Source organism: Vitis vinifera, chromosome 14 (genome assembly GCF_030704535.1).
Source record: "Vitis vinifera cultivar Pinot Noir 40024 chromosome 14, ASM3070453v1".
Taxonomy (NCBI): Eukaryota; Viridiplantae; Streptophyta; class Magnoliopsida; order Vitales; family Vitaceae; genus Vitis; species Vitis vinifera.
This window is the reverse complement of record NC_081818.1, coordinates 3,345,457-3,362,231: the sequence shown is the minus strand read 5'-3', so window position 1 is coordinate 3,362,231 and position 16,775 is coordinate 3,345,457. Positions and strand designations below refer to the sequence as shown.

The following is a 16,775-nucleotide window of genomic DNA, read 5'->3' as shown; positions in this document are numbered from 1 at the left end:
CATAGTTTTGATTGCACCATAAGGTACGGTGGAGGCTCACTAAGAGTAAAATGGTTATTTTACTCATTAGAAGCAACATGGACTTTTTGTCTTAACATCTTAGCTTGGTATGGAATCTTGGTAGGAATTTAATTTAAAGTAAAATGAATTTGAAGTAAAATATAAAAATAATTTATCAACTTTAGATTTTTTTTTTCTTTCTATTTTTTCTTTTTTCACATTTTCTATCAATTTTTATTTTTTTTTAATTTTTTTTACAACCAAACATAACATAAGACTATTAAATTTTGTCCAAACTCTATTTATGGTCTATGAAGATACTTGGGTGAATATTATAAACCTCCATTCTTACTCAGCATAATTTTTAAAATTTATAGGAAGTTTTATGACAGTAATCTTCGACATAGAGCCCATCTAGGTTTATAAGAACATTTATGAAATTCATGACAATTTGACTCAACAAAGATTCTTATGCATGAACCTAAGAGATGATAAGATCAGTTGTTTAGTTACATGGGTGATCTGTCTATTATTATCAAAACTTATAAATAATTTTCATATCATTTTTATTTTAATTAGGATTGATAATTCGTATTGGTGAGTCGTGTTCATATCGTATTAAAACTAAAACATTTGATTAAATAAATCAATAAATTATGAAATCAATAATAATCAGATTAAAAACATAAATTCAAATATGTTCTAAATAGCAAACAATTAATATTTTATAAAAAAAAATGTTTAATAATTAGATCTTATTTAATAATCAAATGAAGTTCGGCTTTATTTATGTCATTATGACTAATCCGATTTATTTGTTTAAAATCAAATTTTAAATAAGTCACGTGTTTAGACTTAGTTTGTACTTGATTTCTTTAAAACATTTTTCAGCCTTTTATCTTTCAATGTGGCTCTACATGTCGTCTTTTGATTGTTTGAGTTGGTAATTGTTTATAATAGAAGAATATTCATCGAGATTGTGCGTCCGCGTTCTCGATAACATAGCCACGTGATCGTGTTCTCGATAATACGGATAAATTATGAGGTAGATTCATATTGATGTTCCTAAACCTCATTTTGATATCCACTTCAAATTAGATATAGCTTAAAAATATTATAATTATAATCATATTAATTAATTCAATTATTAAATAAGTCAATTTACACTGAAAAACAATTTGTTAAATTTTCTAATTTCACTCAAACACAATTATATTCTATCAAAATTCACGAAAATCGGTGGATCCTACTTTTAGTTACCTCTAAAAAAAATTATTTTTATTTCTATTTTTTCATTTTCCAATCTTTAATTTAATCTTAAAAAATTGAACTTGCCATAAGGCCCATGACGTAAACACCCTGAACTTAAAACTGTAGAGCACGGGCCACCAAATCTGAGGTCTCACTCTGAAGGCAAAAATATGAACAAAGAAGAAGAAGAAAAGCAGAGAGAAAGAGATGACGAGAAGAAGAACAAAAGCTCGATAGTAATAAAGATACCTTCATACCAAGAAGTTCTGGAGAGCTCTCAATCCAAAACCACCTCGTCTCTCTTCACTCCTTCCCCTTCTTTCTCTCAGGCCTTCTCCTTCGTCAAATCCTCCCAATCCTACACTCCTCCTCCTCCTGCTACTCCTCCTCCTCCACCCCCTCCCTCTTCCAGGTCTCCATTCCATCGGCTTCTAGGGTTTTTGCAATTGTGTATTTTTTTTTTTATAGGGAAATTAGGGTTTTGGAAATTTTGATTATGTTTTGAAATTTGAATGGTGCCTTTGTTTGTCTCAGGCAAGTTGAGCAATTGGAGGCTCCTTCTTCGTCTTCTTCTTCGCCTTCGTTGTCGAGGTCTGCTCAGAGTCGCAATGCAATTCTTGTGAGCCATAGGCAGGTGAGTTTGGTTCTGCAATTTTTTTTTCATGATATATTTTGTTAGTTTGTAGGTTATTAAATGGTTTCATCAGGTGTTAAATGGGATCTGAATCTAGAAATCTGAAGTCCGGAGTATGGATGGGAAAGTTTGGTGGAGAAAATGAGAACTCTTTTCTATTTTGGATAACATAAAAATTAAAAATTTAAAAAAAAAAAAAAAAAAAAAAAAGAAGCAAAAGCAAAATGGAAAATGTGAAAATATTGTTTTTAGCAATTTAAAAAAATGCAGGTATTCAAAAATTGAAAATGATCCCTAATATGAGCATGATTTATTATTTTTATTATTTATTATTTATTATTTATTTATTGAAAATGATAGCATTTCTGAAAAGATCATTTTCTTTCCTGGGTGTAAGCGGGCCCTGACTATTCCAATTTTTTATTGTCACTTGCCATTAAGGTGGCTGCAATGATGGCGGCCATTTTTTTAGTGCAATGGCTTCTTTTGTGACAATGGGTTTTACACACGGAATTATTAACATACCAGCACTTGTAATACAATAATTCAATTTTGGAGGGATACGCAAATGCACCCTTGCCTATGATTTTATCATTGTGGAAGCATGGTTGTTAAGGGCATGCCTGAGCCCAAGGCACAGTGGCTCCCTATCTATGGTGCTTCACCTGCCAAGGCAAGAGCATTTCTGTCCCCTTTTGTTAAGCTCATGGCTAAGATGATGGTTTGGCCTTATTTTTGTCGGTTCTTTTTTTTTTTTTTTTTAACTGATTCTTTTGAGAGGTTGAAGCAAAAATGTTATACTTTTGACATTGAATTGGAAAATGTTAGTGCCTAAAAAGTGCTTATATTTTACTCATGTTTCTAAGTTTCTCAGCTCCTAAACATTTAAACATAGTCATTTTTATTCTTAAAAATTTAACTATGTTTTAATTTTCATATGCTTCTTTTCACTGCTTCAAATCTTGATTTTCTTTCAAGCTTGGATTTGAATTTTGGATTACATTTGGTGACAGATGGGCATATGACAAATGTTTGCATGTCCAAATGCACAATATTTTATAAAATTGCACATAACACAGCATATGTGCCACTATGCCATGGGCTCAGGCACCTGACAGTTTGCTTAGGTGTTGACCTTGAGTTGTGCCTTAAATTAACCTTGTGCATTTTTGAACTATGTGTAGTAGCTTTCTCCTTGCCTAAGCCTATCCCAAAAGAAAAAAAAAAAACTTTCTCCTTGCCTAAAGGATCAAGCCATTCAAAATATGCCGAAAAAGCATAATAAGAAAAGGGAAGTTGAGTTTTCGGTGCTTTGGAAATAAAAAATTGAATGAATGTATTTGTTAATTTTAGTTAATACTATCAATTATTATCACAGTGAGGTTGATTAATAGGCATATCTTGAGTTTATAACCAAACCTCTTCCACTTCCTCAGTGGTCAGTTTACGAAGATCATAATTGCCTTTTATTTTTCATATCCATTTTTTCCCCTTTTTTTTTTTTTTTTTTGATGGTAAAGATAGGTATGTATAAATTAATAATAGGAAAAAGTACACCATAGTACATAGGACGTATACAAGGAGTTTTTACCCCTCTATTTCTTAATACCCCAAAAATCTACTTCTTATTATGAATGGAAAAGTATCCCATCCATCCCATTAAAAGATTTAAGACTTATGCTTTTACTCATGACTGATTTGTAATCCTATATTTCTATTTAAGGGTTTTTATAAATTGTAAAGTTGAAGGTTTTCTAGCCATTATTTAATAAAATTTAGTTCCTCTTTTTTCAGAATATCTTAAGATAAGACTATAGAGAAGAGTAGCCGCTCTTAGTGTTCTTTTTCATACAACTTCAAAAGTGAAAATGGTTATTTGACTATTAAAAATCTAAATTTAATTTTCTGTTTTAGCTTATATAGGCTCCTTTTTCATCATCAACTATACTTAAAACTTCAAGGTTGTAGTTTATCTATGTATACATTCATAGTTTAGTTCTTTATTCCATTCTCACCAGATTTACCCCCACCTTAGTTGGAGAGTAGTTAATTTTTTTTGGAGTTTTGTGTATGATATGCTGGCCTTTCTAGGGTACTTCTTGAGATTTTCTTCCAATATTACCTGCCCTATTAGCCTTGACATTAATTTCCTTTCTTCGTGTGTAGAAGGGAAATCCCTTGCTCAAACACATCAGGAATGTGAGGTGGGATTTTGCAGATATTGTTTGTGACTACCTGCTTGGGCAGAACTCCTGTGCACTCTATCTAAGGTTGGTTGTAAAGTTACTTCTGGTCTCTGGATCTGATACATATAACTTATGCTAATTTAGACATAAATTATGAAATTCTCTCTTATACATCATCGGTGTTAAGCCAACTATTTGATGCAGTCTTCGGTATCATCTGCTTCATCCTGACTACCTATACTATCGTATAAGAGAATTGCAGAAGAACTTCAAGCTTCGTGTTGTTTTATGCCATGTTGATGTGGTAAGCCACTTGTTTAATATTTTGATTGGTTTATGCAGGGAATTGAAACCGCATTGACAATTATGTGTGCCAGTTATGCTTTCCATGTGATCTTAAGGATGTGATTTCTCATTGTTGTCATTTGTTCCAGGAGGATGTTATTAAACCTTTACTTGAAGTCACTAGAACAGCTCTACTTCATGATTGCACCCTTTTGTGTGCTTGGAGGTACATTAACCTTCATTGCTTTTTATTGAAATGAGGCATTTTTACTTTATTCATTGAGATGGCACATTTCTTTCTTAAATGCATTTGGCCTTGTCTGATATGTCTTTTTTCCTTTTGAAGATCATTTTAAGTAAGAGAACTTAATTTCATTTTCATTAACCCTCTTATTTTATCTTTTGTTCTAGCTTGGAAGAATGTGGGCGGTACTTGGAGACAATTAAAGTCTACGAAAACAAGTCTGCAGACATTATTCAAGGACAAACAGATACAGACTATTTATCACGGGTATTTATAATGTTGAAGTCTTTGATTATCATGTATATATTTTTATGGAAAAGATTTAAGTTTATTTCTTAAGAAGTTTTACAATCATACCATGTACTTAATGATATGATATATCATAAATTTGACACAAAATGCATTTTTCAACATTGCGTAGACCTTATTGAGCTTCCCTTTGTTGTAGCTAACTCATGCTCTAACAACAGTTCGACATGTTAACAAGACTGATGTAGTTACCCTTGGTTCCACATTTGGGGTATGCCTACTATTTACTCCTTTATGTTCATAATTGATGGCATAGTATTCTTAGCATCTCTTCTAGAGTTGTTTGTCATCTTATTGCAGTCTCTTTCTCATATCATGGATGCATCGATGGAAGATCTAGCTCGTTGCCCTGGTATAGGGGAGCGCAAGGTATTTTTCCATTGTTTTCTTTCATATAGTCCATTTAGCTTCTTGTTTTTTTACCCTTCTTGTTTTCTTTTCTTTTTTTGTTTGTTTGTGTCCTTTTTATTGTTATTTTTTAATACTAGGGTAAAAAACAGATAAAACAAAAAGTCAAAATCATCTAGTGAAATTAACACCTCTCAATTTGGCATACCTATTAGCCAAACATCAGGAGCTAAATTGGCCAAACATTCAGCTCAAGAGGGATGTGAACAAACCCTTTCTGGAGAAGAGCCCTGTAAACTTCAATAGAGGATCCATTAGGCCTCTCTTTGTACTGAGAGAATAATTCATACAACTACCTGGCCATTTGCTGCTCAGTGACTCTTCTCCGGCCTTCCTTCCAAGTGAGGGTAAGCCCTTCTCTGTATAATGTCCATGACAATTGTCACATTAGGGCAGTTACTCTCACTGAAGCAAAGACCAAAGCTCAACCCATGCTCATATCAAATCTGACACACCAGCACCAGCAGCTTCTAGGCTTCCCTAGAGCAATCCATCCATATTGACTTCAGCCCAAAACATCATCTGAAACAGGTCCAGAGGCTATATGCTATATGTTTAACAGAGCAGATAAGTTCTTGCCTAAATTTGTAGTATTGTGAAGAGGAGGCCAGACAAGCTAATAACTGTCTTCTGTACAAAATTCCTGAAGATGACTGACAGCTTTATTCTTTAGGAGTTGTTGGTCAGAACACCAACTCTGATTCAAATCTTTTAGAGCAATGATATGTTCTTTTGACCTCTCACTGTAGTGGAGACAGGAGAAAAAGAACTTGTTTTTCTATCACCAAAATTTAACCACTTGGTTCAAGATTCTTGAACCAAAGATATCTCATCTTGTTTAAGAATGATTTTATATTGTCTAATTAGGTCAAGCTCCAAAGCTGCAGTAATCTGAATTTACAGAAGCCTCTTGTTTCTGGGTATCTTACAGAATTTGGATAGATTTAATTCTGATTTGCCTAAGATGGTTGTTGTTACACTAATTTTTGTCTAACCTCTTCTAAAATTTTTCTCAGTTTTTATACCTTTAGTGAATACACATGTCAATTTCTCAGTAGTCAAGATCTAAACAATTTACAATAGAAAATATTCTTTGAATCATTGTAATTGAATTTACATGGAGATAATTTTCTTCCTGTGTTCTTGTGAACACGGACTTTGGTTTGTGTTATTGTGAACATGGACTTTGGTTTGTGTTCTTGTGAACACGGACATTGGTTCATGTTCTCTATAATACGAATCATAGGCCGTGTTCAAAGCAACGCGTCTTGGTCCCTGTTTGTTAGGACACAACTTTCGTTCCATGCCGTAGTGAACATAACACGGATTAAGAACACAAACGTGCGGGTAGAACACACAAGTGTACAACAAAATATCTGTGTTCATAAGAACACGGGTATTGTCCACTTCAATGGTGTTGGTTAAGGCTTTAAAGAGGGAGGGCCAAGCTTAAGTCAAGCACTATGAGCCAGACTAATGTAAGTGTCCTTCAAAAGCCAGCAAGCTTGAAAGTGAACAGGATGAAAACTGGTTTTAGGATGTGTGATTATTGACAAGAAAGGGAAAATGATTGGAATTAGTGCATAGGAGTTGAAGTATAATTTTATATAAAATAGAAAAATGCAAAAAGAAATTCTTTATTTATGGTCATCTCTAATCAATGATAGGCTGTCTCCTGACTGTTTCACAGAGAATTGGGAGAAGAAAAAGATTTTAAAATTGAAAATGGAGGTATATGATTGTAGATAGTGATCTATCTCAATTTTGCACTGTGCCTTTCCTTATTAGTTAATGAAGGGGAACAAGAGAAACAAGGCATCTTTATGATTCTTTCATATTCATTAGTAACATTGCCTCCAACGGTGTCGCTGCATATTACAACCGCCTCAAGGAATTGGCAGTGCGATTGGGAATTGATGAAAGCTCCTTCTAACCTTGTCTGCCATTGGCTGGATTTATCCTCATGTTGGATTATGTATATCGAGGCCTTGAGAAACTCAAAATAAATTCGACTGCAGGAAGTAATCCACTTGGTGCTTCTGTTTATCTGGATAACTAGATGCCATCACTGAAGACCAAATTTGACTTCAAACTTGATTATTAGGATTGTTATAAGCTGTAGTAAGAAACCAGTTGGTGGGGCATTGAACAATTGAATGAATATTATTAATGCTGGGATGATGATTTCTGTATCAATCAAGCTAGATGAAAGGAGGTGGAGTCCTATGAGAAACCCACTGGCTTGACTTTTGGAAATTGAATCGAAAAACCCAAATACCAGAAATCCAATCTCTTTGTCCCCTGCAACATGGGGTATAATGGCTGTAAAATTACAGGCTTACATCGTTTAATTAACTCCTGAAAGCTTTGAGCAGTCCACTTATATCCTGTTAGGACTTGGGGAGTAAAAAAAGGCTTAACCATGGGAAGTATTAACACATGATGAGATGGGATTGTAGGTGTAGATCCCTTAGGAGAGAAACAAGAACAAGTTAAGAATTCAATCCATAGAACCTGAGGTAAGTGTGTATTCTCGGTTTAGAATGGAAAGGGTTGTCTTGCAAGAATAGTTCTTGGTCCGTACTTAGCATCCTTAATGAAATATGTACCACACTTACTTTGAGACAAAATCCAAAGACCAAAGGAGCACTCCATGAGTCCCAAATCTTATTCACCATGGTTCATCAGGTTAACTCTCTCCCCACCTGGTTTTGTCTCATCCTTCATATAGCCCAAGCTAGGGCATTCCTTGCCATCTTTTTAGTAGGTATTTCTTTGGCTATAAGGGGATAGACTTGGGACCTCCTCATTGCCACCCCAATCCTTGCCACCTGAGTGGTTAAGCCAGGGCCTAAGGGGATCAAGCAAATCGTCACTGTTATCAGAGGTTTCACCTCATCCCTCTAACAAGTCTCCCATGGGTTTATCCCAGGAAAAATCCTCCAGGTTACTAATTTTTCCAAAGCATAATAAACCAAATTAATATTTTGCTTTTATCCTCTGATAAATACCATCAAGCATGAGCCTAGCACACAAGGTTCTGTGAGGTCCACTTTGATACAAAGCCTTGCAAGCCTCCATCTAGTAGCCAAAGGGTGCCTGGCTAGAATTACCTATCAAAATCGGGATTCCTTTATCAAAATATTCTATAAGCATCTCCAGAACTGCCCAGGCAATCCTTGAATAAATAACTGCCAATGGTGGAAATCTATTTACCATTTACAGACTGATAAAGAAAGCCTGACTGCCAACCATGGACTCCCATTCAAACAAAACCAGAGTCCCTAGGGTATGAGGAACACAAGGATGAAAAATGCTGCAAATATTCTGGAAGCCTGAAGGATGTCCTTTTGTATGTTTGAAAATGATTCAATGCTTCTGATACTAATAGTCAGTTTCCTTTGTCCTTTTCAATGGATCAGGTAAAACGTTTATATGACACATTTCATGAACCATTCAAGCGAGTAGTTCCCAGCTGCCCTGCTGTTCCAGAAAATCCTGTTCACAACAATGCTGAACCTTCCTCTGTGAATGAAGTTGTTGAAGTTGAAAATGATGTGGAAGATGCAAGTAAACGTAGAAAGAAAGAACCTGAATTGACCGTTAAATCAGCCCTGTCTGCTGCTTTTGCTCAGTACTCAGAGAAAATTGGTAAAAGGAACAATAGACCACAAGGGAAGAAGCATGAAGAAAAAGGTCATGCCCCAGAAACAAAAGCGGAAAATAAGCCATCTGATGAAGGGGCTGCAAGCTAAAACAAACATATTTCAAAACCTTCCTCAAATCCAAGGCCCTGATGAGAGGAAATGCTTGAGGATCATTTATATATTGCCATTGGAAGAGAGAGCATAGTGCATAGCCACCCAGTGGCTAGGACAGCAAAATGAGGTGCCGTTCATGTCAGAGAGTTTGCTTTCTTCTTCAAAGCATGTGGCTTTCTAAGCTAAAGATATTTATCTGTTGTCTTGCCATTTGTTGTGGGGATCAGAAATTTGACCATATGCCAAAGGTGTAGTTTGTAAACCTCAATTGCCTGAAATAAGATAGTTTTGTATTACTTACAGATCTATCCTGAATGAAAGATGTGAACTATTGCATACTTGTCAAACCCCTTGAAGTTAAGAGTGGTGAAGATTAAAAAAAAATGGCCAATGTATAAAATTTGTCTTTCCGTTTAACACTTCCACATGAATAATTCAATCACAATGCTTCTGTAAACATATTCAGGTCAATGCTCACAATTTCCATTGATGCAAATTGAAGAAAGAATTGAAGCAAGCTCATGTCCAAGGCATCATCAAAAGCTTAACACATGTCACTCTAATCCATAAATTACATCTCTTTGCTCTTATCTTAAAAATCGTTGGCTTCCAATTGAGTTTGCTTTTCTACCTGTTGGTAGAACCTTGGTATTTAGTTTCTTGCGTTCTTGCCTTATTGGGTTACTAGCCAGAGAACAAAATAGTCCTTTCAAATTGCAGAAAGCCAGAGTGAGAGGCCTGAAACTCAAAGCGCAGAAAAAGGCCAGGCAGGACCCTCAACAGCCCAATACAGAGGTTCAGTTGCAGCTTCTCCAAGTTTCACTTCGTATCTCTCTCTTCCTTACTGTTAGGTGTGGTTTTTCATTTCTTCTGTGGATATAGGCAAGTTTTTCCTTGTACCATAATTGTAGAACAAACTTCATAGTACTGCCAATTACTTCACCTCTATTCTTTATGTTCAGAGCTTGTCAAAATGTATGATATTTGCTCTGAGCATTCTTTCTGCTTGTTCATTTTGAAAGCTTTGGACAACCGAAACGGGATTCATACATATTCGCTAGAAACCTATAAAGATTGGTTCCATAATTTCCACAATTGTGATGCAAAATGTAAGTGCATTGATGCAGCAGGGCAACTATGTTGTTGATAAAATGAACAACTTTTTTTATCATCATAGATTGAATGTGCCTCTCTTCTTATGAGTTGGATTGAGAAGGGTTCTTCATTAGTCTGCTTCTGTGTTCAATGCCCACTGGATTGCACCAAGTCAGATTATTATACCTGCTTTGTGGATCTCCTTGACCAGGACAGTTTGTCAGAGGTGGAAAAAATTTCATTGATAGATACTGATTAAACTGGGTAGTGTTGTACAGGATTCATGTAAATTAATAGAATATGATCAAAACCATGGTGGCAGTCATGTTCTTTCTAACGGGTATTCTGAGTCCATGAAAGGAGAAGATGTTGAAGAAGACAGAACCATGAGAAGATATATTAACTGGGTTGAAGGGCTTGCTGGAAACAGATCCCAAGAAAAAAACACAGGAGGCCTGTCTGATGTGGAAAAAAATGATCAGAGAGATGGAAGAATCTAGGGCATAAGGGCAGGACAAGGGGACTATCTGGGGCAAATCTTATGCTTTGCTTGGGGGTTTATCTGCAGTACGGCTGTTGGAGATGACTAAGGCTGCAAGCTGTTGCAACACCAATCCTGGTTCTACTTTCAAAGTTCACACTCATTCCCTGGATCATTAAATCATTGCTTCGTATTTTTCCTGCTTGCTAGGACTTTGATTTAGAATTGTTTGGAATATGCTTCAATACTGCAAATATTCTTTCAGATGAATCATCATAATTGTCTGCCATGTATGTCCTTACACTCAACAAGTTCACGAATGTGACAAACACAGTACACTGGATGTGTGCATGTGAGAAAACAAAGGGAATCAACCTACAACCAAAACCACAACCCCAATCTAGTACTTAGAGCAGAACCACTCTATGGAGTCTATCAAGGATAGTGGACCAGCTTGACCATCAGCTAGAAGATTCCCACGACACCGCACATATGAATTAAATATAAGGGAGTCCTTAAGAAATTAGTTAGTGCGTTGGACTCCTTCAAAGGTTTTTCGGTTGTGTTCCTTCAAGATTATAGAGAAGGTAAAAAGGAGTTTTTCTCCAAGCCTTTCTTCTCTTTTGCCGACGACAAAGCTCCCATTCCAACCCATTAACATGTCTTTCACCAAATAAAAAGAGAATAGGAAGTGTCATAACTCTCTTAACTTTCCCACGGTAGATGAGGAGATGATCTACTGATTCTCACAGTGCCATAGTACAGTACAGTACCCTGCACAGGAAGAAATACAGCCTACATTTGTCATAAGAATATGCAATATTGCAAATATTTGAACGAGATTTGATTGTGAGGATGAAGATTTGAAGGTAGATTCCATGTTGAAGCTGTTTCAGTTTTAACTACGATTGAAATTTCTGGATAAACAGAAATATAAAACCTTTCTGCAAAGTCCATAAATCCTGTCCTTTTTTCCTGTCTTTTCTTTTATCATCTCAACTGTATGTTCATCTGAATGACTGACAGACAGCCCTCTAGAAGAAAGGCACCCTTTAGATGAATTATTGCTCTGACCTCCTTCGTCTTCTTGTGAACAGGTTTGGGTTGAGATTCCCATTTTTGTTCTATCTAGCAGGTTAAAAACAAAAGGACAATCATGCTGCCATTCACTTGTTCATGCTAAGGTCCCAAAATTGTCTCATCTTAAATCTCATCCCTTGGAGGTTTTTCATTCGTTTTGCATACTTCTTGAGTTGGATTTTTATCAGAGTTTCTGAACAAGATACTTTTCTTTGTCCTCTGGTTGAACTTCTGTCCCTTTCATTGTGCCATAATCTCTAGACTAACTGTTTCCCATCAACAGGAAACAAAAAAAAAAAATGAACAAGAAACATAATTTAATTCCAAGCAACGAAACCCTTGTTTCACATTATCCTAAGGTACTTCCAGAAATCCCATTGAATAAAATGATTCCTTTGGGTTTTTTATAATAGTTGAACTAAGGCTATTTGTTCTTATATCATTTGGAAATGAGCCTGTTTCATTGCAAATTATCTGATCCCTTTTAGATTCCCTTGAAAAGAAGTAATTTAGTATTCACTTTCATGTTTTTTTCTGGGAAGGGTTCAATTACAGACATGCACAGAGACTGCAATCGTCTCTTTCATTCCAGAACCTCAAGCAAAGAATCTAGTAATGGATTCACTAATCTTTAACAACATACCTAAATTGGTTTACAGGATATTCTATGGTTCAAGATGGTTGCTTACAAAGGACAATAACATCTTATGTACCAAGCCAAGTTCCCAAGCTGCCTTCTGATTCAGAGTATTGATGCTGGCTTCTCTGATAAGTTTTGCTTCTCTCCTCATGTTACTTGCTCTGGTGAATGGTAATGGTTGTTGCTAAAGCTCGTAGCTGTATTAACATGAAATGCACAGTGGGACTTTTAAGATGCTGAAAAATCAGGCTGGCCAACTATGACTCTTGTCTAAGACTCTCAATCACATAAACCCTGCTGAAAGACATGAAAATATTGAATGGGGTCTGAAAGAATCCATAGAATCTTTTTCTTTTTTTTTAATAACAAATTGCTGAATATTTTCAGTGAGTCTCTGTGGGATGAACCTGGAAAGGGTTGCTTGGATTTTGAACAGATCGATTTTGCATCTTCCATGAAGCTCCTAATACCTTGGGCTCAGCATCTGAAATCTGGAGGAACAAGAGGAACTAACAGAAGAGTGATTCTTAACCAGAGGGATTAGTGACTGCACAACATCTGTCATTAGGGGCCGGTAATCTGCTTCATGTTGCACACACACAGCTGCAATAGCGGCTATCTATAATACCAGTACATCAAAAGAAAAGAGGGTTAGTTGAATGTTAATTGTCAATAATGACAATAATGCTGATGATGACAGCTGCATTAGCAGCTATCTATAAGACCATTACAAAAAAAACAAAGAACGGTTAGTTGAATCTTCATTGTCAATAATGACAATTGTGAAAACTGAAGCTGACCTGAATTAGATCCTTCTTTGAGTAGCGGCCTTGTAGAGCTGGGTCAACCATTTCCACTAGTTTTTGCCTGTTAGTTAACCTTGGAAGAGCCTGAAAATTTTATACAATATAATAAACAACACTTCTAGAAGTTTATGTCTCTCGCTCATTGCAGAGTAGAAGAGGAATTCAAGAGGCTAATTCAGATTCAATAGAAATGGTGACTTTTAGCAAGAAAACAGAATTATAGAAGTAAATTATCTATTAGTTCTAGTATCAGAGGATTCATTGTGAAAGAGAGTTTATGCTCAATGCTCTGTGTTTTTCTTCAGAAAAAAAAATTGCATCACCCTTTTTGTGAAATATGTTGCTTCCTCAATATTTTCATCCTCTATCGCTATGTACAAAAAAAAATGAATAGTAACTGCAAATGATGGATATGATCGCCCAACCATATTGGTGGGTAAATCTCATTAATGCGGATTTGGAAAAACAGTGCTGAGCGTACAAGTATGTATCATTTGTTTTTTATACTAACCCATGAGACCAGGACATCCTCTCCAGGGGGGCGCTTGGTATCAAGTGGTACACGGCCCGTTAAGAGCTCTAGAAGAACCACACCATAGCTATACACATCTGATTTTGTAGTAAGCTTTCCTGATGAAGCATACCTGCATTATCAAAAAAATTTAAGATTAGGTGATCACCAGATGATTAGCCATATAACTAGCTAGTGCTTTGTCTTCAACTAAAGTTCCAAGGTTCTATGCTTCAGAATTTAGGGGATGATTGGAAATTCATAATAAGAATGTAAGAACATCTATTGAAAGAGATGTAAAAATGGAAATGTCACCACTGCTATAGTTAAATCTTTGGATATTATTTCTTGAGTTCCCCAAACAGCCTCTAAAGACGAAAATGACTGCCTAATGAAAACCTAGCCTGCCCATGTGCATGTTTGTGTGAGATGCAGTATGGTACTGAAAGAGAGGTGCATGGCAAATGATGAATCACTCACTCGGGGGCTAGATATCCAGTGGTCCCAATTACCCGAGTCGGAATCTGACTATTGATCTTGTCAGAACTTGTCTTGGCCAAGCCAAAATCAGAGACTTTGGCTCTGAAATTTTGATCTAGGAGAATGTTGCTGGGCTTGAAATCACGGTGAATGATCGAGGGGACTGCATGCTCATGGAGGAACTCAAGGGCCCTAGCACAATCAAGGGCCACCCTCAACCGTGTCCCCCAATCCAACACTCTCTGTTGGTTGTGGGAGGGGTGGAGTTGGCTTTGCAATGTACCATTAGGCATGTATTCAAATATCAGAAGCCTGTAGTGTTGGTCTGCACAGTAGCCAAGCAGCTCCACCAAGTAAAGAGAGTGTAAACGGGTCAGTAGGTCCACCTACAAAAAAATGAATCCCTTAATGTCATTTCTTCGTACACCCATGTGCAAGGTTGAATAGAATTAACAAATGCAGTCGACAGAGTAGAATTGTAGCAATAAAATTCTCTTATTTTGACTATCTCCTAATTTTCTTTGAGTGTTGAAATTGAAACTCTCTCCCTCAATTACAAGAAGACTTCTTGTCTAGTTTTGATTATGCAAGCTCTACTTTGTTTAGAAGAAACAGAAAACAAGAAAGGAAGAGGGTAAGATAAGAGAGAATAGAAACAAAAGCAATAAATGAACTCACTCACCTCCATCCTGAATGCACGCTCCCCTTGCTTCCCATCCCTGCGCAGCACCTTGATAGCTGCCACAGTCCCATCGCTAAGGACTCCTCTGTACACCACTCCGAACCCTCCATTCCCTATCACATTGGCTTCACTGAACTTATCTGTGGCCATTTCAAGCTCCTTGTATGTGAATACTTGAACTCCTTTAAATCTACTTGCAGGTGTACGGATCAAACTTCCTCCATATAAACACCCACTCTTCACATCTGCCATGTTCTCAAATGCCCACAAAAAAAGAAAAAAATAAAAAAGAAATACAGGGAATTCAAACAGGGGGAAAAAGATGGAAAATGTAGAAAACCCCATTAATTTTCTACTAAAATTGAGGTTAGACATATGTAGGATTTGAGTGTTGAGTTGTTACCTGGGCTAGAATTGAAGTTTATAGCAGTATGAGCAATGAAGTTGCAATTCTGGTTTCCGCTGCTGCTGCTATTGCTTTTGCTGTTGCCTCTGTTTTTTGCAGATTTGAGTCGCCGGAGCATTATTACAATTACAATTATGGCAACAAGGAGCAAAATTGAGATGGTGGGTATGATGATAACAAGCATGGAATCGGAGGGGAGAATGCCATGGTGATGGGTATCCGGTTGTGAATGAGAGTGATGGTGAATATGGGTATGGTTGTTTGCAGGTGGACTTGCAGGAGTAGCAGTGGTGTTGGTTTCCATGAGCACAAAGAGCAATGAACAGAGAAGAAATTACTAGAGAGAGAGAGAGATAAAGTGAATGACAGAGATGAGATGGTAGATGTTAAAATGTATAGAGAGCTTGTGTTTCCATTGGGATTGGAAAACATGAAAATCAGTGTACGTATTATGGTAGCTGAGTTTCCCTTTCTAGGAGGTCATGCTGCTTCTCTCCGTCTCCCCTATCTCTCCCTCTCCCTCCCTCTCTCTCTCTCTCTCTCTCTCTCTCTCTCTCCCTGTACTTCTTTCTGTCCCTTCCTTTGTAATATATAAGGTATGGTCTTTGTCTTGCTTGGAAGCTTTTGCACCACTTCATATCCATAAATAATAATCATATGATAGATCAATCTGCAGTCTGATAAAATACTGTCTCATCCAATCCTTAAATGGGGATTAGGGAAAGTGGTTATGAGCAGGTATGGCACCACCCATGAAATTGCAGCTTGGCCCATGAAAGGGACTTGGTATTACTCTAATCAGAATCAAGAGGCAAGACCTGCGATCCCACATGGGTGATACAATCACCATGCCACTCATTTGAAACCATGTGTATGGAGAGTAATGTTAGGGTTCTTTCACCAGATTCTTGGGATAAACTTTCAGACTATTGGATTACATAAATACTCTCACTTTACAAAAATCACACAGCATGTGATTACAAAGCAGAAAAGCACTCCTCATTGATTACGCTTGCCAAAAGTCTTGACTACTGAAAATTGGTGGTTATGAAAACTCAAAATCACATGTCCTTGCCCTGCCCCATTTCAAAGGAAAATCCACATCTATATATAATTCTTGTCTTGGGGGTGGTTAGTTAATGACTTAATGTTACCTGCCAATCTATCCTTTGACTTGTAGGCTGTAGCTGGGTCTTGAATCCTAGTACTCTCTTTGCTTAGTGTGGTACTCTCAAGGCAAATGTGCAGGAAACTCGGAGAAGAAGAGACTCCAAATCCCAACTTGTTTTGAGTCTAGCAATTCCTGGAAAAGTAGGACTACCCACAAACCATGATATGTTGGATTTAAGACTATTAGGGTTTGTTTGAAAGGTATTTTTTAAAATAACTGAAAAAAAGAAATATATATATATATATATATATATTAAGAATAATTTTTTAAAACGATCCTCTAATATTTTGTATAATAAAAGTTTGTTTGAGAATTTAAAATATTTTTAACGTTTTTTATATTCTT

General features: G+C 36.5%; 2 protein-coding genes across 7 annotated transcripts; one reads left to right on the top strand and one right to left on the bottom strand.

The window, feature by feature from the left end:
• Positions 1-1,355: 1,355 nt before the first annotated feature.
• LOC100244316 (DNA excision repair protein ERCC-1) lies at positions 1,356-13,132 on the top strand. 4 transcript variants are annotated; one of them, XR_009467582.1, is made up of 10 exons: positions 1,356-1,663; positions 1,786-1,885; positions 4,052-4,155; positions 4,276-4,375; positions 4,506-4,582; positions 4,768-4,867; positions 5,049-5,120; positions 5,210-5,278; positions 9,545-10,806; positions 12,394-13,132. XR_009467582.1 is itself a non-coding variant. In XM_019225226.2 (9 exons), exons 1-9 carry the CDS (start codon positions 1,422-1,424, stop codon positions 12,433-12,435), a joined length of 906 nt encoding a protein of 301 aa, XP_019080771.1. In that variant the 5' UTR covers positions 1,356-1,421; the 3' UTR covers positions 12,436-13,132. The 4 variants fall into 4 exon arrangements, 3 of the variants coding, with proteins under 3 accessions (XP_019080771.1, XP_059598479.1, XP_002281063.2); XM_019225226.2 differs by lacking the exon at positions 9,545-10,806; XM_059742496.1 differs by lacking the exons at positions 9,545-10,806; positions 12,394-13,132 and adding an exon at positions 8,740-9,416 and having other exon boundaries at positions 4,055-4,155.
• LOC100259692 (probable serine/threonine-protein kinase PBL7) lies at positions 12,301-16,556 on the bottom strand. 3 transcript variants are annotated; one of them, XR_787441.3, is made up of 7 exons: positions 15,257-16,170; positions 14,854-15,098; positions 14,172-14,557; positions 13,692-13,824; positions 13,175-13,264; positions 12,782-12,993; positions 12,301-12,671 (listed from the first exon to the last, which is right to left on the bottom strand). XR_787441.3 is itself a non-coding variant. In XM_002281005.5 (6 exons), exons 1-6 carry the CDS (start codon positions 15,561-15,563, stop codon positions 12,838-12,840), a joined length of 1,317 nt encoding a protein of 438 aa, XP_002281041.1. In that variant the 5' UTR covers positions 15,564-16,556; the 3' UTR covers positions 12,301-12,837. The 3 variants fall into 3 exon arrangements, 1 of the variants encoding a protein (XP_002281041.1); XR_787440.3 differs by having other exon boundaries at positions 12,301-12,668; XM_002281005.5 differs by having other exon boundaries at positions 12,301-12,993; positions 15,257-16,556.
• Between the last annotated feature and the right edge of the window lie 219 nt (positions 16,557-16,775).

Coding starts and splice junctions, on each gene's coding strand:
- LOC100244316 (XM_002281027.5), top strand. CDS start 1,422: ATGAACAAAGAAGAAGAAGAAAAGCAGAGAGAAAGAGATGACGAGAAG. Junction 4,868..5,048: donor ATACAGACTATTTATCACGG/GTATTTATAATG, acceptor CCTTTGTTGTAG/CTAACTCATGCTCTAACAAC. Junction 5,121..5,209: donor CCCTTGGTTCCACATTTGGG/GTATGCCTACTA, acceptor ATCTTATTGCAG/TCTCTTTCTCATATCATGGA.
- LOC100259692 (XM_002281005.5), bottom strand. CDS start 15,563: ATGGAAACCAACACCACTGCTACTCCTGCAAGTCCACCTGCAAACAAC. Junction 14,558..14,853: donor AGCGTGCATTCAGGATGGAG/GTGAGTGAGTTC, acceptor ATTTTTTTGTAG/GTGGACCTACTGACCCGTTT. Junction 13,825..14,171: donor ACTGGATATCTAGCCCCCGA/GTGAGTGATTCA, acceptor TTGATAATGCAG/GTATGCTTCATCAGGAAAGC.